The sequence below is a fragment of the Octodon degus genome, unplaced genomic scaffold (assembly GCF_000260255.1).
Source record: "Octodon degus isolate 3935 unplaced genomic scaffold, OctDeg1.0 scaffold00190, whole genome shotgun sequence".
Classification (NCBI taxonomy): domain Eukaryota; kingdom Metazoa; phylum Chordata; class Mammalia; order Rodentia; family Octodontidae; genus Octodon; species Octodon degus.
This window is the reverse complement of record NW_004524766.1, coordinates 2,124,886-2,147,117: the sequence shown is the minus strand read 5'-3', so window position 1 is coordinate 2,147,117 and position 22,232 is coordinate 2,124,886. Positions and strand designations below refer to the sequence as shown.

At 53.6% G+C, this 22,232-nt stretch overlaps 1 protein-coding gene across 1 annotated transcript in view; it reads left to right on the top strand.

Annotated features, from left to right (window-relative positions):
- Adgrv1 (adhesion G protein-coupled receptor V1) overlaps window positions 1-9,507 on the top strand; it is a 479,349-nt gene extending 469,842 nt beyond the window's left edge. Inside the window, exons 88-90 of the mRNA XM_004644067.2 lie at window positions 1,906-2,097; window positions 4,648-4,825; window positions 9,275-9,507. Of these exons, the coding sequence (XP_004644124.1) occupies window positions 1,906-2,097; window positions 4,648-4,825; window positions 9,275-9,393 (489 nt within the window). The 3' untranslated portion in view covers window positions 9,394-9,507. The remainder of the gene's footprint in view (window positions 1-1,905; window positions 2,098-4,647; window positions 4,826-9,274) is intronic.
- Window positions 9,508-22,232: the final 12,725 nt, after the last annotated feature.

Here is a 22,232-nt window from a genome sequence, read left to right as displayed (position 1 = left end):
AGAAGTCTAAATACCAACCCAAGAGGGGCCCAGTCCAGTATAAAGGGACAAAGCGTTAAATTATCAGTGTTCCAGAAGTGGGGCCAAGATCAGCACATACCTCTGTGGACTGTCCTCTCATCCTATTGCATGGAACAGTTGTTTGTTAACCAGACAGTGTCGCTCACCTGCAGTCCCACCACTGTAGGGGGCTAAGGCAGGGGCTCATGAGTTTGAACCCATCCCAGGCTAGCAAGACCCTGTCTGTAAATTTTTTGAAGGTTGGAGATGTAGCTCAGTGTGGTGGATTGCCAGCTGGTGGTCAACTTGTCATACCCAGGTGAACTGAACTAGCACGGTGTTGGGTGCAGGAGGCCCACCAACGGTTGTTGCCAGCAGCAGAAGAGACAGAACTGGATAAGATGTTATGAGGCTATATGGGAAGCTGTTTGAAGAATCTGTTGGTTCTCTCGGGCTGTTCTTCTGGAGGACCTTGTCATGCGGACTTCCCTGCTAACCTTGGTTGTTCCCATCTGAGGAGGAGCTCAGCACCCCGTTGTTGGTGGGAATGGCCACAGTTCACTTTGGGAACCTCTGGTGCAGAGAGGCCAATGGTTCGCAGCTCAGCCTCCTGGGGAAGCTTGTCACATTGGCTTTCCTGATGGGAATTCAGCTTTCCTCGTCGTGAAAGGCGCTCACTCAGGACCTCACTGTCGCTGCGGATGGCAGTGGCACTTCTCGGGAGGGAGCTCTGGTTCTTGCCTTGAGTGTCGTTTCCTGGCTCCAGTGCAGATCCCTCAGCCTGCTAGCACTGATATTTCATTCTGCTGGCATTTCTGGCTTCCACCACTGACCTTTGTTTGGGCCTCCCCAGCGTAGATTCATGAAGTGGGCTTGATGAGACATTGTGGAGGGCTCTAGGCCTCCAGCTGGACTCCTGGGGGCATTGTTAAGAGTGCTAGGTCTCCAGCTGGACTCATGCAGGGTATTAGGATCCAGGCCCTCAGCTGCATTTTTTGGTCTTTAGTGTGTGGACAGATTTCTTGCACTCTTTATATATGATTCTTTGGGTGATTCATTATAAAATATTATTATAAAATGTGTTCTGTATTATATTGTTTCCCTTGCAAAAACCTCGAACCATGACACTCAGTGTGAAAGCCCTGGGTTTAATCCTCAGTACCACAAGTAATGATAATAATAATAATGTAATATTTGTGATTCTACAGAATTCTAAGGCTCTGTATATCACCTCCTTTCTCTCCCTCTCCGTTTTCTCCTTCTTTCCTTCTCTTCCTCTTCCTTTTTTATTTGTGCATTTTGAGACAGGGTCTCCCCGTGTCTCCAGGCTGGCCTTGCGCTCTGGGCTCCTCCCACCTCAGCCTCCCAGCGCTGGCATTCCAGGCACCGGGCGGGACACCTTTCTAACACTCTTTCCAGTCTCCCGAGTGGATGAGTGCTTCTAAGCGCCTAGATGTGTGAGGAACTCTAGCTGAGTGCAGATTTCACAAAATGAAGATACCTGTGCAAGCTTTCTGAAAAATCTTCATGTTATGCTCCTTTATGCTTTAGCCGAGAGTCTTGGCTTTATTTTTGTGGATGAATTTAAGAATTTGAGTATCTGGGAAGATTCTTGCTGGCATCGGAAATGTAAACACCGCCAGACTCACAGAGAAAAGGCCCAACTGTTTCTTGGGCGGCCGGGGGTTGGGCGGCCGGGGCTCCCTGCGGGGTGGGGACGTCCAGGCCAGAGCCGGTGGCACGGAGGCGGCACTGGGTCAGGGTCACCAGGGCGCTGGGTCACAGGGCCCTCGGTCGGGTTGCGCCGTCCCCACGCGGGCGAGGGGCGCCGTGCAGGGGGCTCAGGTCTGGGCAGGGGGAGCTGGGACCCGCGGGCGGCTGCGCCTCACTCCCGCTCCCACGCAGGGCCTCTACGTGTTCGTGGTGTACTTCGTCCTGCACAACCAGACGTGCTGTCCCCTGAAGGCCAGCTACACCGTGGAGGTGAACGGCCACCCGGGCCCCAGCCCGGCCTTCTGCACGCCCGGGAGCGCGATGCCGGCGGCGGGCGAGGAGGTCAGCAAGTCCACGCAGAACCTCATTGGCGCCCTGGAGGAGGTGAGGCACCCCTGCCTGTCCCTGCCCCCATCTCCCTCCTCCTCCTCCGGCCGGCCCTCGCCTCCCCTTCCCCAGACCTCCCCTCCCCCTCTTTTCTCCCTTCCCGCTCCAGTAGGACCTTTCACTTCCCTCCTGCCTACCCCTCCCCTGCCTTTCTCCCCCACGGCCTAAGAAGAAGGATTAGGCAAGTGATGCCAGGTGACTCTTAAATCCTTATCTCCTGGGTTCCTCTGCTCTGTGGTCCTTTTTGCAGGGTAGCAGACTTCTCACCATGTTTTCGGGAATTCTCTTGTTTTTATTAGTATGTGTTTGCCATCCACGATCACGTTCCTTGGTTCACAGTGTGCCGCGTTATTAATTCATGGGAGAATGGTTCTTAAGGCCATCATTTCGTCATCTTTGATGTGTAATTAAACACGTTATTATAAATCAGTAATTTCTTAAAAGATTTTGGATTAGATTTTTCCTTTTAAAAGCAGTATAAAAGATGTTTTGTCTGTCTGTCTGTCTGTCTGGTTGGTTGAGACAGACCTTGCTATGGAGCCCAGGCTGACCTCAAATTCATGGCGCTCCTGCTTCAGCCTGCTGAGTGCTGGAGTCACTGGTATGTGCCGCCACACTGTCTTGTCAATGTTTGGGTCAGTACAAGTTTTCAGGTGCCGGCGCTCCCGTTGGTCCTTCACTCTCCCTCCACCCGCCTACCCTCGCCCCTGCATTTGGGGCCCTTGGCTTTCCAGGAGTCTCTCTCCCTACTTCCGATTAGCTGTCTTTTATTTGGCTCTTTAATTCCGTTACACTTTGGGCTTCTCCTAAAGAGAAACAGTGTGACACTGAAGCTCAGTGTCTGCTTTAATTCCTGGGACACCACACCCAACAGGCTCCCCTTCCCGCCTGCCCCGGTTTGCGGAGTGGGATACACACAGCTGGCCTGGCTGCATTCAGGATGACCCCAGGAAGGGTTGTGCTTGCAGCAGGCCCCACAGCCTACCTCCACTGGGAGTACGGACCCTGCCGCAGGTGCTGCGGCGATAAACTGGCCATGCTCAGAGCAGGAGCCGGGTCCCTCGGGATCCCACCCTCCATGCCCAGGCCAGCTAGCTGCACCCAGCCACAGCTGAGATCCTGCGTGTGGCTCCCACCGCACACCCAAGGACCCTGGCCAGGAGGGGCAGGCAGTCATCCTCCTCCCTTTCTGTCTCCGCTACCTGAGAGGTGGAATAAAAAACAGTGAAAGTTAAATTTAACAGTAACTTATTAAACATTTAAAAAAAAAACCCGTTTATCAAGAAAATTATGGGAAAATAAATAATTCCTAAAAAAAAAAAACCATCCTGCCTTTAGTCCCTGTCAAAGCCCTCCCCTCCCTCTGGGCACGCTCATCCCACCCTTCCCCCACTTTCTGCTGCAGTGCTGGAGTCCTCCCTCCTGAGTGTCTGTAGCTGTGCTGTTCTGGCTGCCTCATCCTGAGTCCACCCAATGTTTCCTGTTATGATCATTTGACTATGGGGGAGAGCTGGAAAACATGCCGTGTCAGGTCTAATGGAAGAGGATGAGGACGAGCCTTTATGGCGGGTGGCAACGGGCAGCAGCATCACCTCTTTTCTTATCCACACTGTGAAGACCCTGGTGAAAGAGCACTTGGGAGCTGCTCCAGAAAGTGGCAAGAGCCGAGCATGGTGGTGCAGGCCTGTGATTACAGCACTCAGAAGGCTGAGGCAGGAGGATAGCCGGCCAGCCTGGGCTACACAGGAAGTTCAAGGCCAGCCTTACCAAGATAGAGAAACCCTGTCTCAAAGAAAAAAGTGGCAAGAACAATGGGGAAAGTGTGTTCCAAGCAAGGGTGAGGAGTTGTTTTTTTTTTTGTTTTTTGGGGTTTTTTTTTTTTGGCAGAACCAGGGATTGCACTCAGGCCCTTGTGCTTGCCAGGGAAGTGCTTATTCTTCTGAGCCATCTCCCTGCACCCCCCCCCTTTTTAAGGGGAGGATTTTGAGAGTGATCAATGACAATGTCTACTGCAATGAAGTCTTCATGTATAAACATTCACCATATAGTACTTATGATTGTACTTATGATTCCTACTGTAGCTAAAATATGACATTTTAGATTAATGATTAGGAGCATTCTTCTCCACAGAATTCCCTTCATGCACATTATGCAAAAAATGTAAATGTATTTGCTGGATTAAAAGTCATCTTTCAGGCCAGTCATGGTGCACACCTGTAATCGTAGCAGTCAGAAGTGAGGCAGGAGGATCCCTGCAGTCTAAGGCCGACGTGGGCTACAGAGTGAGTTGAAGGCCAGCCTGAACTGCATAGTGAAACCTTGTCTCAAAAAATGACCAAAAAACCCCTACTTGCCAGCCTAGAAATCCACATCATATTCAAATACAGAAGTTGCTTAGAAATCACCAGGATAGATTGGCTAAGGGAGAGAGGTCATGTCCTAAAATGGTAGTTCTTGATTTTAGAAACTCTGTAGCATTTTCCCATCTCTTGAGTTGCTCACTGGGGATGGATTCTGGTCTCTTCCTCTCTGTGCCCACCCGCAAAGGTGCTGCCCGACTGGGAGCGCGCATCCTTCCAGCAAGCCAGCCAGGCCAGCCCTGACCTGAAGAGCAGCCCGCAGAACGGCGCCCCCTTCCCTTCCCCGGGCGGGTTCAGCCAGGGCTCGCTGATCGCCGATGAGGAGTCCCAGGAGTTTGATGACCTGATCTTTGCGCTGAAGAGTGGTACGTACACTTCGTCCCCTTCCCCCCAAATCACAGAATCCCGTTCTCATACATCCTGATTCTCATGTCCCGTTCCTAATCCCAGCCAAACTCGAGGACATTTTGTTCTTGGCACCAAATAGAACACAACCTAAAAATAATTTACAATTTGCTTTTAAGAAATCAAAAGCCATGCTGTGACTAAAGGTAAATATCTCTATCCAGGAACCTTCTAGAACACAAGGTACTCTGGAGGCAAGTTCAGCAGGAGGAGTTTTGCCTCTGACCTACCAAAAGACCTTTTGATTTTCTGACAGGTTCTTACTCTGTAGTTTAGGTAGGCCTTGAACTCACTGTGCAGCCCAAGAAATGATCTTCCTGCCCCAGCCTCCCGAGTGCTGGGATTTCAGGCATGCCCTACCTTCTGTCTCAGTCGATTCTTGAGGAATATGTCAGCTTTAAATAGACTGGGCATGAACAGTGGCTTATGGATAGAGCGAATAGGATTAACCAAAGCCCGAAGGCTTTAGTGTGTGGCCCGGCTTCCAAGGGGCCAAGGAGCCCAGCAGCGGGTGTGATGCACAGCACTGCAGTAGCCACTGGGCTGACCCGTCAGGGACCAGGGAGTATCGGAGTATCTCCTTGAGCTAGTTGTAGCCAGGCCTCTACGGAAGGGTCCTCTGGCCACATACTTTGGGCAGCTGCAGATACTGACATGTACATTATCATTTTAGCAACTTTGAAACTTCTTAGATCCTGGTATGGTGGTACATGCCTGTCATCCCAGCACTGGGGAGGCTGAGGCAGGAGGAATGAGTTCAAAGCCAGCTTGGGCTGTATAGAAAAACTATGTGTCAAAAAGCCATGGAGCCATGGAGGTTTCAGAGCAGAGGCCTGACCTGGCCATGGTGGTTCTGGAGCAAAGTGTCTTTGTCTATTTGCCTACAATGGAACAGGAGCTCAAGCTGGACTCAGGCCTGGTGGCTTCTGGATATTCAGGGTGGAACTCAGACAGGGATGGGGGGGAGAAGGGATGGGGGCGTAGGTGGGAGGGGCAGCATCCAGGGAGCATCAACACACATCCTGTGTGCAGCTTGGTGTGGTCGACTGGGAGGAGAAGAGAGGAGAGAGATGGAAGGCCCTGGGAGAGGAGGGAGAAAGGGAGGGAACACCAGAAAACAGCTCAACACATTGAAGGCTTGTCCTCATCGCGGTGTGACACAGTCTCCAACAGCCACATCTGAAAGGAGAAGTTCATTTTGGCTCCAAGAAGAAACAGCATTACGGAGGGGCCTGATTGGAGCAGCTCACCACAGGGTGGCTGGGAAGCTCAGTGTGTGGGGAGGGGCTAGGGAGGGAGATAAACCCGGCCGTGCCACGCCCCCTGACCACATCTTCCAATCAGACCCGAGGGGAGGGATTAAACACTGCCAGGCCACTCCCCCACAGCCACTTCTTCCAATCAGTCCCGTCCTTGTAATAGGTCAGCTATGGGCCTGCATAATCAGTCCAGGTTGCAAAGCCCGGCCTGTGAGCGCAAGGAGGCTTTCGGGACATCTAGCTACAAACCCAGACAAGAGTGAAGAGAAGAGAGAGTACCAGAGAAACCCCAGCAAGGTCAGAGGGAAGAGAGCTTCCAGGAGAGAGCAATCACCAGCAGCAGGCGGCCTCCAGACGGCAAACCGTGCCCAGGACAGATGGTGTCCCCGGCACCACATACAGGGTCCGGTGACACCAGAAACATGAAGCGAATTCTTAGAGCATCATTCAATTAGATCCCTGGTTATATATGGAACAAGTATCAGATGCATTTGCCTGAGGAATGCACGGAATGACTTGCTTACTTATAGATTTAGTTGAGCATTCCTGAGGGTTTCCTAAACTCACCAGGAAATAAATACTTTCCAAGATTGAAATCACGATTGCCGGCATCAGATCCCTGTATTTTTAGAGAAGGTACTTTAATACCCAAGCAAGCCCTCCCGTACATGTTCCATCAGAGAATGTAGTGAAGTGAAAAAGCAACTTGCTAGTAGCCCTTCTGTCTGCAGAATAAGTTGTAGTTCACCCACAGACCACAGCCAGTATTTGAAGGTTTTTGGACCCAATCTTAAAATGTACATAGCCCATAAAAATCCAGGATTTCTGGGGAAAAAAATCTAGCAGTGGAAGGCCTGATATCTGTACCACACGGGTGACTGGGGCAAAGTACTGGCTGCCCCTTGACAGGAGCATAGTCTGTTCAGTGTCCCCCAAACCCTGGCTTACGGTGGCCCCCAACCTACCTCTGTGCATCCGTGGGCCACTCCCAGTCAAGTGCTGAGGGCAGTGGGTTTTCCAAGTGGGCATCCTCTGATCCTGTAACCACCCTTTAGAAACTAGGGCTCCCTTTCCATATATTTAAATATTTTAAATTTTGCATTATAAATTTTAGTATTATTAAATATATTTCATTATTTTTAAATTAAGCTAAAGATGTTTCAGAACCTTAACAACTTGACGTTAATATAAGGCCTCCAAATAACATAGGAGAATTAGAGGTACCTTCCAACCTGCTAGGTCTCTGATATACTGAGTTTGTGTTCCCTGAGGTCCAAGAATTAATTCTAAAGAACAATGGAGAACCTGGGCATAGTGGCATGCAAGCCTGTAATCCCGGTTCTTGGGAGGCTGTAAACAGGTGGATCACTACGAGTCCACTCTAGTAGTGAGACCCTGAAGACCCTTCCCTAAAAAAAAAAAAAAAAAAGTGGAGGTGAAGAGTAGAAAATTTTATTGAGAGGGACACAGCTTCTGAGAGATAGGAGGGGACCCAAGTGAGTTGCCAAGGAGCCAACTTCTCAGGAATTTTTATGAGCAATCAATACTACGATCAGATGGATGAATGAATGGATGAATGTACGGACGGAGGATAGGTGTATAGGTAGAAGGTTGGATGGATATCTATCATTAGATGGATAGATGGATGCATACATGGGTGGATGCATGGACAGACTTCCAGGAAATGGACTAAGTAGCCCTTTTAATAGTGTTTGATACCACTTTCTTCACCCTTTCAATCCTACTTAAACCTCATCAACTTCCAATTAGAAGTAATACTGAGATGTATGAGCACTCAGTCAGGTGCCTTTCCCGGGGGTAGTTGACAGGATTCCATCTCCCTGGGAGCCACAGGAGGCCTGACTCTGTGCCAGGGCACTCACTCTCTAAGTGTGTCCTTTGAGAAGGGCTCAGGTCCTGCGGCTCTGACTTCACCCATTATGGACCACGGCTCTCTACCTCCCGGTTGCCAGGAGAGGAGCTGCCTTTCCTTCACTGCACCTCTCTGAACAGTGCTTCTGCCTCAGAGCAGCCAACCCTGGATTAAAACTTTGGAAACCAGGAGCCAAATAAACCTTTTCTCCTGTTAGTTACCAGACTCAGGTATTTTGTCTCCATGACAAAAAGCTGACACAGGCTGCAAAGTCAGCTAGCACATGGCATTCCAGGGCTTCAGTGTCCTGGTGGGGGTCTTCCTTGAGGACTGGACTTTGAGCTTCTTCCTTTGTCCAAGAGAGTGACACTGGTGCTCTGAGTTCCTTGGCAGTGGCCGTGGCTGGCCATCCCAGGGAAGAGCGGCTGTTATCACTGTTAGTGGGTTCATCTCACATTCTTGGCTCAAGATATAACACAAAAATACCTATCAGAAAATCACAGTCCTTAGCTGGGTGTGGTGGTGTGTGCTTGTAATCTTAGTACTGGGGAAGCTGAGGTAGGAGGATGACCATGAGTTCGAGACCAGCCTGAACTGCACAGTAAGATTCCATCTCCAAAAGCAGACAAATAACTGTAAAATCCCAATACTTTCTGCAAAGTGGGTGAAGGCCAAGGGATGGAGGCTGCTGCTCCTGGGTATCACGCTGGGTCCTCTGTGCCCAGCTCCCCGTGGGGACAGCCGTGTCCCTGAGACCTTAGCTCTACCTCAATCACCTCAAGCTGCTGTCAGCCCCAGCCAGCTCCTTGTACCTGTTGTTTGAAGAGAAGGTCTCACTATGCAGCCCAGGCTGGCCTCTAGCTCACAGCAACCCTCCTGCCTCAGCCTCCAGAGTGCTGGGATTACAGACATCTGCCATCACACCAGCTAACTCTGTGTCTTCAGATATTGATTTCTATTTCTGAAAACTACTAAAGTCAATTTAAGATTTATTTCCATCATTGTTAGTATTAATATATAAATATGTGTGTGTGTGTGTGTGTGTGTGTGTGTGTGTGTGTGTGTTATTACTGTAGGGCAAGCAAGTTTGGGCTTGCGGCAGCTTCATTTTTCTGTCTTCATCAGTCCCTGCTCACAGTGGGGGCAGCAGGAGCTGGTGGTGGCCTCGCCCACCTCCCCCATCTCCAACACTCTCCCTTCCATCCCAGCTCCCTTGTGTGCCTACAGCTGTGCTGGGACAGGAAGTCACCCACTCTGTGCTGTCCCTGTCCCCACAGGGGCTGGCCTCAGCGTGAGTGATGCGGAGTCAGGCCAAGGCAGCCAGGAGGGCGGCACGCCGAGTGAGTCGCAGATCGTGGAGCTGCGGCGGATCCCCATCGCGGACACGCACCTCTAGCCGGGGTGGAGAGCGCCCACGCGAGCCCCCGACTGTGGAGCTCCCCGCGCCTTCGCGCTTTCTAATCGCCCCACTTGGCAACTCTGTCTAAATGAGAGTAATCAATAAAAGCAGTAGGACCCACTGGCTGTGATCCAGGTGCATCATTTACAAACAAGTGTTTGTAAACAAAAAGAGAAGAGTGACTGGACGAGGCTGAGGCCTTCTTATTGATACAAGCCATCTGGACCCAAGGCTTCGTGCAGCCAGAAGGCACAATTTGATTCCTGCAAAACCATAAGATTACGTCCTGGTGTGGTGGCACATGCCTGGAATCCCAGCAATGGGGAGGCTGAAGCAGGAGGATCTCTACAAGTATGAGGCCAGTCTGCAGGGCAGAGTGAGACCCTGTCTCAAAAATCCAAAAGAAAATTGAAGTCCTGGTGGTAAGATTGGCTTTCCCTTCCTTGAGTGGCAAACAAGCTGTCCCTATGTCTGTGGTACTGCCTAATCTGCCTCACGCCGAGGTAGCCCTGACTAGGGAAATGGGTTACGGTGCATAAAACACGGTGAACATGTTGAGACTCATCGGTATTCCAGCGTTGGTGGGCTTCATGGCATTTGGGCTTGGGGTGCGGGCCACAGAGTCTGAGGGCGTGCTTGGGAGCGCAGTGACACGGCAGCCCTTCTGGAGGAGTCTGAATGCTGGCCCCGCCTGCTCCGGCCGGCTGCTGACCGCTTTCCAGCCCCCGGCGCTTAGGAGCCGCCGCTCTTTGGGGCTGGCTTCTCCCTTCAGGTTCTGCCTTCACTGTTACAGATTCTTGTTTGCTTGTTTTACTTTGGTTTTTTTGTTTCCTTTTTGTATTTTAGGGAAGGGTCTACAGGATGTTCAGGGTCTCACTACTAGCTGGGACTTGGAGTGATTTGCCTGTTTACAGCCTCCCAAGGGCTGGGATTACAGGCCCACGCCACCATGCCCAGTCTCAGTTGCACAGCGCACCCCAGGGGTGGGCTGGCATGGCAGGCCTGGAGGATTGATGTTTGTTTGTCTTTTTAAAAAGAAAAAAGATTTTTAAAAATGAAGCTGAGCTTCAACACAGGCTAGGAGGACAGCTATAGCGGCTGATACTCTGCCTGCTGTTGGCTTCCTGGTAGTGCATCAGAGTGGTCAACCGAGGAAAGGCTGGCAGATGTGGGTTTCTGTACAATGAAGTGCTGTTCACCTATAAAGCAGGGCAGGCTGGAGATTCCTATAGGGCAGTGGGTGCAACCTGAGGCCATACTCATGGGTGAAATAAATCAGACCGATGTGCAAACATCGCACTGTCTCCCTGGTGGGAGAAACTCCACAAGAACGTCGTGTTTGGGATGCACAGTAAACACTGTGAACCAGGAAGGAACTGTTCAGGTGCGTTTTGGGAAAAGGATCCAAAGGCCCCCATGCCCCACCCAGGGCCTCTAGTGTGACGGGGACAAGTGCTGGGAAACCCAGTGCAGAGCCTTGGTCAGGGCTCGGGGATGCAGGGTGGACGCCGACCCGGCTGCTGCTCAGGACACCGCCAGGCTGGGCCTCGCCCCAGCCAGCCAGGCTTGTGCTCTCAGCAGCCTGGTCCTGCCCCGCCCGTGGCTTTTATTCTCTTTCCTGAGACGAGAGTCACCCGGTAGCCCTGCCTGGCCTCGGACTCGTGGGGCCCCCCTGGCAGGATTGAAGGGTGCACAGGGCCCCTTCCTGACTCCTGGGCAAACTTTTCCTGACCTGGCTCCCACACTACCGGAGGAGCAGAGTCCAGGGATCACACTGTCCCCAGGCCAAGCAGAGATGTGGGTTTTGCCTCCTGGAGGGCCGGGGAATGAAGCACAGCTCCAGAAGCGAGCGGCTGGGCCGTCAGGATCTGGACTGGTAAAGTGAATCTGGTGCACTGGCTGCATGCACACACAAATCTCCTCAAATTTTATGCCATACAAAATGCTAAACTGGATGTAGTGGTGCACGCCTGTAATCCCAGCATGTGGGAGGCTGAGGCAGAAAGATCTCTGAGTTTGAGGCCAGCCTGGGCTACAAAATGAGTTCAAGGCCAACCTGAACTGCATATGAAGACTGTCTCAAAAAGACAGACAGACAGACAGACAGACAGACAGACAGACAGACAGACAGATACACACACACACACACACACACACACGACTATAGCAAAAAGAAAACATTTACAAAAATTAGAAAGTCCCAGCCTGCTGTATGAAACAGTCACACGCACAAGTGTCACCACTTGTCCGGTGTCCCCAGGGGAAGCTCCCTGTGGGCTTGGGTCCCAGTTCTGGCGGCCATCTGCGAGCTGCATGGGAAGAATCCAGAATGCGCACAGGACTCCCAGCAGACTGCAGAGCCTCCAGGCCACCCCCTGCCTAGCCCAGGGACAGGATCTGTGGCCACAGCACGCACCCACGCTGTCGCCATGGCAAGGAACAGCGCTTGAAGCTCCTAGCGCTGCCCCAGGAATCCCCGTCAAGGAGTCCCCTAGGAGCCTCCAGTTGGGGCTGAGACTGGGGAACAGCGGCGGAGCTGGCGCTTTGGAAGGATTCACGGTGGGCACAGCAGACCTCACTTGTCACCTACGATTCGCCGGGGGCGCTCGTGAGCAAAGTCCCAACACTGGCGGTTTATGCTCAGGGTGCGTAGGCAAGCGGCTGCTCAGTGACACCCGGGGAGAAAAGGGACACTTACGGAACTTTGTTTTTTGATACAAGAGCCTCACCACGCAGTCACGGCTGGCCTCGAAGTCACTGCGTCGCCCCGCCCAGGCTGGCCTCAGCCTGGCTCACGGTGATCGCCGGCCGCAGCCTCCCGGGCGCTGGGGTCTCAGGTGCGCGGCACCAAGCCCACGCGTGCGTGGCACTGAATGCCAGGGCCTTGCTTGGCTTTGGCCCCCTGGGACTTAGCGCAGGCGCCGAGGCCACGGCAAAGCTCAGCTTCACTTAGTACTCTAAGGGTCAGCTATGTTACGAAGAGGACACACCTGTGTGCTTGTCAGAAGGAAGGAGAAGTGGCAGACCCCGGGGCGCTGCGAGGCCGCGGTCGGCGCTGCCACCGCGGAGGGCTCTTGGGTGCGGATCATCTCAGCTGTGACCCAGCAAGCTCAGGGCGCCTCGGCACGCGGGCACTCAGAGAGCAGCTGGGGAACTGTTTTGGCTTGGTTTTCTGTAAGAGAATTTTTCTTTTTAAATTTTTGGTAATGCGCATGTGTAGCACCCGGTGACATCCCTCGTGGGGGGATGGATCAGGCACAGAACACGCAGTGTCCCTTTGCCACCCCTCCTCTTTCCTCTCCCTCTCTTGGCCTGTTTCCCATCTGAGAAAGGTCTGCCTGCCTATTTCCTGTCATCTATCTTAATTTATGTGTTTACTTCTTTAGGACCGGGAATCGAACTCAGGGCCGCATGCTTGCCAGGCAGGCTCTGTGCGGCTGAGCTACATCCCCAGCCCATCTACCTTTTATTTTGTTCTTTACTTATACTTTGGATTTCTCATGTAAGAGAAACCATGTACTACTTCAGCACGTGCCTCTGATTCATTTCACTTAACATTAGGCTCGCTAATGACTCGCTTGTCCTTCTTTGCGGCAGAGTAGGGTGTGTCGCTACACGCTTTCCTTATCCACCCATCTGCTGATGGACACACAGGCTTCCCAGAGTCAGCTGTGACGGGCTGTGCTGCTACGAGCACGCGACGTCTGGGGAAATCAGCACGGACAGTCCTCAGAAAGCGAAAACGAGGAATCCCACTTGAATCTCTAGTCCTTTTCTAGGCAGCTACTGCTTCTTCTTTCTTTCTTTTTTTTTTTTTTTTCTTGCGGCTCAAGCTACCCGAAGGGCAGGTCTGGTAAGGCAGGTGGAACTGGAGATCGAACTGGGGCAACCTGCTCCTGACTGCCTTAAACAACTGAGCTAAGGGCAGGCCCCCGAGTTATATTACAGTGAATTATTGTGATGTGCCAGGCATGGTGTCTCTCTCTCGCTCCCCCTTTTTCCCTTTCCCTCTTTCTCGCTCTCCCTCTCTGCCCCCTCTCGCCTCCCCCCCATCTCTCTCCCCTGCCGCCCTCTCAGCACACAGTGTGAAGCAGGCGTCAGGAGCTGCCGTGTGCCAACAATTATCCAGTAGACAAACTCGGTGATGCTGTTCACTTGCATGGTGTGCTGTTTCCTCTGTAATTCAGACTCTTAGACCACACCTGCTGGGAGCTAGGAAGTCCTATGGAGGAAACCACTCTACTGGATAAGAAACAAAAGAACTTATAAAAATAAATATGACCAATTATGGACTCTACTACTAAAGAAAACTTCAGTATATAGGACACAGCATAGCTTTTCATCATGAGTCTCATTTTTAAAATTTTTTTGAGACGGGCTCACTCTGCACTTCAGGCTGACCTTGAACTCATAATGTAGCCCAGGCTGGCCTCAAACTCAAAGCAACCCTCCTATCTCAGCCTCCAGTGCTGGGGACACAGGCGTGGATCACCACTCCCAGATGTGAAACTCATGTTGAAAGCAAGGAAGAGCTTGAGGTGGGCCAGGGAGATAGCCCTGCAGCCTAAGCACCCGCCCTGCAAACTCAAGGACCCGGCTTTGATCCCGGTAAGCATGCCACACCGCCTTGCTGGCCCCTGAACCAGGTGTGGTGGTGCACGCCTGTAATCCCAGCTCTGGAGGCTGAGTAGGAGGATCGCTATGAGTCCGAGCACCGTAGCGAGACCCTGTATGAAATAAATAAATGATTTTATAAATAACAACAACAACAAAAGCAGAAGAGCTGGAAGTGAAGTTCAGGAGTCGAGCACTTGCCAGCCAGCAAATAATAAAAGAATAAGCCCTGTTCAATTATAGCTTGAACTGTCGTGGGTCCGTACAGTTAACTACTGAGAGCCCAAACGGCAGCGTTCCACCCACGCAGGCTGAATGCTCATTACGTACCTCAAGTCGAAAGCAATGCATAAAAAATGTTTTAAAATAAAAGATAAACTGGCTTCTTTGGTAACACACATATTAAAGCAGCGAGTCCAGGACACGAAGCCTGTCAGCTACTCGCTAAATGTGGAACACGGAAGGGCGAGGGCCGTTGTGGTGGACGCTTGGCTCCCAGCTGACACCGGCCCAGGCCCTGAGAGTCCTCAGCAGGGGACCGGCAGCCGCAGTTCATACCCCTGTCCCTGCGTACCTGGGTGGTCTCTGCCTGCATGTGTGGGATCCCAGCCCGGAGTTCAAGGCCGTCCACCCCACGGTGAGATTCCTGCTTTTGCCACATGTAATGCACCTGACTGGTTTCCTCTCCTGGGACACAAATTTAGGTCGCAGCCCTGTGGCTGCATGTCGGATCCCTTGGGACTGTTAGCCGTGGAACTCAGAGGACTTCTGCGTCACTTGGAGTCCCTAGGTCCCCTGAGTGCAGCTGCGGGACAGGAAGGACACTGACCCCAGGCTCGATGTCGCCCAGTCCCCCACGTGGCCCTCCGGAGCAGCGGTGGCCACTTTCTATCCCAGGGCTGCTCTGCGTCCAGGCAGGAGGAGTCACCCTGTCACCTGCTGCAGACCAAGGACAGCCACTTCCCATGGGGGCTGGGGGAGCTGAGGGTTCACAAGGCGGCACCCTGAGGACACAGTCACCTCTCAGCGGGGTCACCATGGGAAAACCAGAGACCACAATTCCCGCCACACCTGACCCTGGGAGGGGCTGCGACGGGGTCACAGGTGAGGCCAGGACGTATGGTCCATCCCTGAGCCAGGTGGCTTCCTGCCTAGTCACTCCCTGTCATGCACACCGATGCATTCCCCACACAGGACCAGAGCCACGATAGCACCCCAAGAGGAGCGGACAGGGTTGGGACAGGGCACAGTGCTCAGAAGAGCTGGAAGACTACAAAGAGGAGAAGACCCTGTGCCTTACAGGAACACAGCGGGGCCAGGGGCACATGCCTGTCATCCGAGCACGCCGACTGAGGCAGGGGGATTGCAGAGAGCTCAGGGCCAATCTGGACTGCATACTGAGCCCTTGTCTCAGAATACAGACCTACAGGAAGAAAGGAAAGAGGGAAGGAGGAGGGGAGGGAGAGAGGAGGAAAGGAGGAGGGAGGGGCGGAGGAGGAGACAGGAGGGGAGGAAAGAAGCGGAAGGAGGGGCTTGGCAGGAACCTTGGCTGGTGCACACCGAGGAGGCTCAGTAACCAGTAACTACGGTAGAGAGCAGCAGCTCCTGCCCAACATGGGCCGCAGCCAAGCACTGGTACCAAGTGTCTGACATGAGAACATGGAACCTGCCACCCGATGCCACCTTCCAGCACCAGAGTGAGGGGACAGCCCAGCCAGCTGTCACAGCAGACAACGGTCAGGGCAGTGGGCTCCTCTCTCCTCCTGTCCAGCAGCCAGCGACACTCGCTGGGCTGTGAGCAGTGACCACGTCCGGAAGCCTCCGTTCTGTCCTGGCACCTGGGCTCGGGACGCTGTCCCAAGGGAGGGGCGATCCTCTTGAGTCACTGTTCGCAGGCGAGCACGCTGGGGTCTGCAAAAACTGGAAATGATCAGGGCTGCGTGTCACCCCCACGCTGGTCCCTTACTACAGTGACCATACTGGTGGCCATGTGGCAGCCTCTCAGATCTGCTGCTGGCTGATGCTGTCACATGTGAGGAAGAAGGGAAAAGCCAAGACACACTGCTCAGTGAGACAGGCTGGGGCGGGCATGGGCTCACAAGGCACCTGGCTTGTTTGTCCCTTGAGGGTGTTGATATGTAGCGCAGGCTAGCTGAGAACTTGAAGCAATCCTCCTGTCTCAGCCTCCCAGGTGCTGGGATTGCAGGCGTGCACCACCCGCTCCCCAACACAATGCTGTAAATTTTGAAACTCTGGCTCATGCTTAAAATCCTTCCAAATTCCCAGAGGTGGAAAGATGAGCCCTCCACAGGGATGGGACAGAGCCCAGCGGTCGGGCTGGAGTTGTAAGCGGGGAGTTCAGAGAAGCTCCGGGTGCAGACATGGTTCAACTTCAGAGATCACCCGTCACTGCACCAGGCACCTTCTTTCCTTGGGAACAGAGGAGCTAAGCCATTCAGAAAGGGCCCGTGCTTGTTGGGCATTTAGAATCAGAGCACCCCTCGGTCAGGAGGGGGGTACCGCTGAATTTCTCTGCCTGTGCCGACAGCCTCCTACTGCAGGGTGACAGCGAGACCAGGCGCTGGCCGATGCATCATCAGTTTCAAATTCCTGCTAGGCCTCCTCAGCTTCTTCCAGATCTTTTATAAGATATAGAAGGATTAAATGACCCATTCTTTGCCCTTATAACTTATGCTAATCACAGTGATTGTAAAACTTTATATCCAGCCGGACCTTTCTAGCTGGCCGGGAACAGCAAGTGTCACAATTAAAAGTTAAGAAATAGCTTAGGTCATGGAGAAAAATCTCCCCTGACTTTGTACTTACAGGAAATCATACATTATTCTTTTCCAAGCGGGGAAAACACTCTTGTGTGAGTAATAGGACAAATTTTCACACAAATAACCCGTAACACGAGCTGGGCAGATGTTGTTTATAAATTCTCCTGCTTGTGCGACTTCTCTAGGAAGTTGTTCAATTTGGGAAAAATAAAATCATGTATGAAAGAAGAGAAGCTGCACCCTGGGGCCTGACTCAGTGCCTGGGCCAGGGCCCGCGATCCCATTCTTGTCCAGCCCGAAGGCAGGGAGGGCCGAGCGGAGCAGAGTCCCGAGGCCGGAGGCTGAGTCAGGAATCGTGTGAGCACGCTCACTACGAAAAAGGATGGTGCACCGGGGCACACGGGCCTGAGGGCTTGCTCTGTGGCCCCTGGGGGCAGCCAACCGGGCACTGCTAGGACTGAGCAGGAAGCAAAGGCAAGAGTGAGGCCACAGCCTCTCACCACCCCCTTTCTTTGTTTGTTTTGAGGCAGGGTCTCCCGATGTAGTTCAGGCCGGCCTTGAACTCTATGTAGCCCAGGCTGGCCTGGAATTCACAGAGATCCTCCTGCCTCAGCCTCCCGAGTGCTGAGATTAGTGGCCTACACCACACCCAGGTTGCCTTCCCCTTTGAGGGTGCATCTAGTGACCCCAGAACTTCCCACCAGACCCTGCCTATTGGGGGGCCCACAGCCCTCTCGGGATCAAGCCATTAACACCCATCTTTCAGGGGACATCAGGACCCAAACTGCTGCATCCAGCTCTGAATCCTTGAAAAACCCTCTGTCCTACTCGTTCTAACAGCAGCAGGGCATTTCATGCGAACAGTAATCAGAGACCCTGAAAAGCACCAACTCTACAGCAAGAAAGACCCACACTGGGCTCACGGAGCAACCATCTTCCCTTGTTGCTCGCTCTTTTCACGACAGAGTACTACTCCACTGTGTGTAAACCACACTTTCTTTACCCAGCCGAAACAACTGCGACCACACAGCCCCCCGGGGCTTGTGCCAGGCCTGCACGATGCTGGGCAGGAGGCCATCGGGAGCCGCCGGATTCTCCATCCCCTGGCGGTGGCTGTGGTGGGTGCTGCTGCTGGAGAAGGAGCGAGGCTTGCAGCTCTTCCCTCCCTTGGCGGAGGGGCCGGCTCCCCAGCACGTGAGGAGCAGGGCGGAGGGCTCTGGGCTGGGTGCAGCGGCCGCCAGCGCCTGCACGTGTGGGTCCCCGAAGCACGCCTGCAGTGTGGGTCCTGGGCGCCCGGCAAGGGTCGGAAGGCGACGGGGCTGGCGGAGGGGGGCTCTGTTACAAGGCTGAGCCTGGCGCTCTCCGTGACCAGAGGCAGACTGGCGCCAACGTGCGTGCGTCTGAAAGAGCACCCCTAAACGGGCGTGGTGGGCAGGCACCCCAGCTCCGGAGGCTGAGGCAGGGGAGCCCGGGAGTTCCGGCCGGCGGGGGGCGGCCCGCCCTAGAGCCGCGGCCAGCGCGCGTCCGCGCCTGCAGGTCCTGCGCCTGCGGTCCGTCCGGGCGGGCGGGCGGGCGGGCGCGAGTGGGGAGGAGGCCCGCCGCATCGCGAGCCCGCGGAGCAGCCCGCGCGGAAACGGGCTTCTGCAAGCGCAGAGCGCTGCAGCTGCGAGTGCAGCTAGCGGCCTCGCCCTGCGGCTCTCAGCGTGAGGAGCCCGCCGTGGAGGAGCGCAGGGCCTCGCGGGGCCGGCCTGGCTCAAACCCACTTAGGCACAGGCTTGCGGTGACCCTCCTGCCTCAGCCTCCCGAGGGCTGGGATCCAGGCATGGGCCTCCTCAGCCGGCTCCAAGGGACAGTGTCTGTGTCATGCCTCCCTCCCCTCCCTCTGTCCCTCTATCCCTCCTCCCTCCCTGCTCTCTCATCCCTCCCTCCGTCCCTGCCCCCCTCTCTCTTCCCTCCTCGCTCCCTCCCCCTCTCTTCCTTTCCCTTCCCCCTTTCTCCTTCCTTCCTTCCTTCCTTCCTTCCTTCCTTCCTTCCTTCCTTTCTTCCTTCCCTCCTTCCACCATTCAATGTCTGGTACTGCATTTCCAGAACATGCATCCCAGTGAAGCATGACACTTTTTTTCTGCTTTAAATTCTCCCCTTCCTTTTCCTGGGGTCACATGTGTGAGTTTCAGGCAGGCATGAACGCCCTGGAGCAGGGGTGAAGAGCGCTCAGCCCTTGGAGAGCGGAAGCTGCCCCTCAGTTTGGCACTGGAGGATTTGAAAAGAATTACAAGAGAGGCTGGGGACAGACAGCTGGGAGAGACCAAAGGTCTTTGGGTGTCTTTGCAGCAGGGAACAAGAGGAAAGGGAGCTGCTCCCCAGGCGCCAGGAAGGAGGATCCAGGGCTCTGGGTCTCCCCTGGGCTCGCAGCCACTTCCCTCCCTTCGTTGCAGGCCTCCAAGGTCTCTGGTTGAGTTCTGGTTTTGTTTTTTGAGATGGGGTCATGCTTAAGTAGTCCAGGCCTTTCTTGAATTTGCTGTGTAGAACAGGCTGGCCTCGAACCCATGATTGTCCTGCCTCAGCCTCCTGAATGTGGGATTACAGAATAACAAGGTTTCTCCTGTGTTTCAGGTGTAGCACTAGAGCCCTCCGCTGGGACTCCTCAGGGTAATTATGCGCTGTGTAACGGGCCAGGAGGTGATAAGAACTACACTGAGGTGCTCAGCCTTGGGATTTGGGGAGCTTGTGGAGCGCCTCACGTTACAGTTGGCACATTTGGCTGTGAGCTTCACCTAAATTGGGAAAAGTTGGGGTGAGTGGGACAAAAGTTAACAGGGTGCATACCAGAACCCACCTGCCACTAGCCTGGGTTCATTTCCTGGCCACCACTCCTCTAGTGGCATCAGGGGTGTTGTTGAAAGACTTTTCACTAATGGTGGGTACATGCTGCTTGTCACTTAAAATTCAACGGACAGGTCCAATGGCAGCTAGACCCAGCAGAAGGGATAATCCAAAACTAGAGACATGCGTCAGATCACAGGTCGTTGGCCACCTCTGAAAACTGAAGAAAGAGGGGAGACTAAGAAAGGTGGGGGCTTAGGAGACCAGCTTGGTGACACTGAGCTTCCCTAGGGGCAGAGGGCTAGACCCTTTGGCGAGCAGAAGAGCTGGGTGTGTCTGGAGGTGCGCACCTAGGATTCCAGCAGTTGGAGGCTGAGGCTGAGGCAGGGGGGTTTCTGCCGCTTGGGCTCCATAGTGAGTTTAAGGCCAGACTGTAAGAGCAAGTTCTGTTTTGTAAAAGGGAGCACAAAAGAGGGCATTAACAGTCACACCGGGACAGTGCCCAGAAACATGAGCTGTCTGGGGTGGATCGGGACATGTGGTCAGCCCGCCCACAAGTGAATATTGGAAAGTTTTCTCTGTTCCTCATGAGTTTTTATTACATCAGAGCATGGCAAAGACATTGTTCACGTTCCTTGTTCCTACTGAGAAATAAATCTGTTCTATTTGCTTGAAAAATATTCCCACATCCTAAGTCACGTTATTATTTACCTATTTGTTCACTTGTTTTTTATTTAAGATCAGGTCCTTTGGTGTAGCCCAGGTTGGGTTTGAAGTGCTGAACTCAAGTGACCCTCCTGCCTCAGCCTCCAGGCAGCTGAGATTACTAGTACCACTCTGCCCTGTTCAGTACGTCTTTTCTCTCTATAAAAATAAGTTATAGGTTACCCGCATCTCTAAACGTATGTGAATCTTTCAAAAGATTGCTTCAAAGTACTGGCAGTCTCCCCCGTAATTTCAACATTTGTTCAAAGACATTTAGTTTTATTTTGCACAACTTCCAAGTTTATTTTAGAAGCAAAGTGTCAGTCTTTCCCCCAGATTCTCCAAGTTTTAGTTGAGCAATCAATGAATCGTGAAGAACTTTGAAGATCCAAAAATATCAGCCCCCTCTTGCCCACTATCAGATGTGACCGGCTGCGTCTGCAGTCCCGGCCCGTGTGTCAGTCACTTTCCCAGCTTGCATCGGAAAGGGCACAGACTATAGGGACAGAGAGCGGTGGGGCATATGACCCCAAGCCCTGCGTCCCCCAGGAGCCAGCTTTCTTGTCAATGCCACAATGCCTGACACCCATGACCAGAGGAAAGAGCTCAAATCTGGCGCAGTTTCCAAGGGCTCAGCTCCTGCCCTGGCACGGGAGCATCGTGGCAGAAAGGCCTGGGGATGAAGCACCTCTTGGCTTCTGGAGGTCAGAAGCAGAGGGAAACAGCCAGAGAGGAAGGGGTGAGGCCCCCCAAGCCAAGCCTTCCCCCAGACCCCAGGCAGGAGCTGGGGGACTCTGATAAGGGGCGGCTGAGGGCTCTGCGGTCTCCCTTGTCCCCAGGGCTGCCTTGGTGTCCCCAGTGGAAGCTGGAGCCAGCCACATCTGGGAGCCTGCATGGCACACAGACCTGTGGGGAGTGGAGTCACACGGCAAGCAAGCATCAGAAGAGATGAAGGCAGCAACACCTGGGACCGTGACAACCCTCAGGGCCGAGGTCTGTGGACGCCGTCTTCCTCTGTTCATTCTCTAGGACTCACTTTATTGCATTAAACTCTTGTGCTCAGGTGAGATGACAGTTTCACGCATCACAAGGGACCCGTTAGACACTTTAGAAGGATGCACTGCAGGGATGCTGCCTCACCTCGGTTGGGAGGAAGAGCACCGCAGTTCGCAGCTGGGGCTGTTTATGCATTGGGGGCAGTAGACAGGTGATAATCAGAGGAAAAACGGGCCGGGCGTGGCTGGTGGTGTGGGCCTGCCATCCCAGCACACAGGAGGCTGAGGCAGGAGGACAGCAGTGCAGTTAAGGCCAGCCTGGACTACACAGAGACCCTGGCTCACATAACACAAAAACTCCCATGTTCAGGGGCTAACGGGTGCTGATGCCGGCCGTGCTGAAGGGCGGCAGGCAGGGAGGGACCGCCTTCCAGGCCCACACACTGCTCCCTGCTCCGCACCTTCAACTTCATGTTCCTGGCGGGGAGCCGGCCCATGGACAGAAACTGCTAAAAGCTGTACCATGTGTGTCTGAGAGCAGCTTAAATGAGATTGGTGTCACGGAAACAGAGGCCCAGTGGCCTGCGAGACCGATCCGCAGCGCAGTGCCAGCCTGGCCGTGCAAGGTCCTGAGTTGGAGTCCCAGTACCAGGAAAAAAAGGGCAAGAACAGAGGTTCTACCAGCCAGGCATGGTGACACACACCAGTGACCCCAGCACTCGCGAGGCCGAGGCAGGAGGATCAGTGCAAGTTTGAGGTTAGCCTGGGCTACACAGAGTTTAAGGCCAGACTAGAGTACACAGTGAGACCCTGTCTCAAAAAAAACCCAAACAAATTAGGTCAGGATTTGGGGCCTGTTTCCTCATCACGTATTTGAAAGGGGGCGAGGTCTAGACCGCAGAGTGCTACTTGGTGCAGA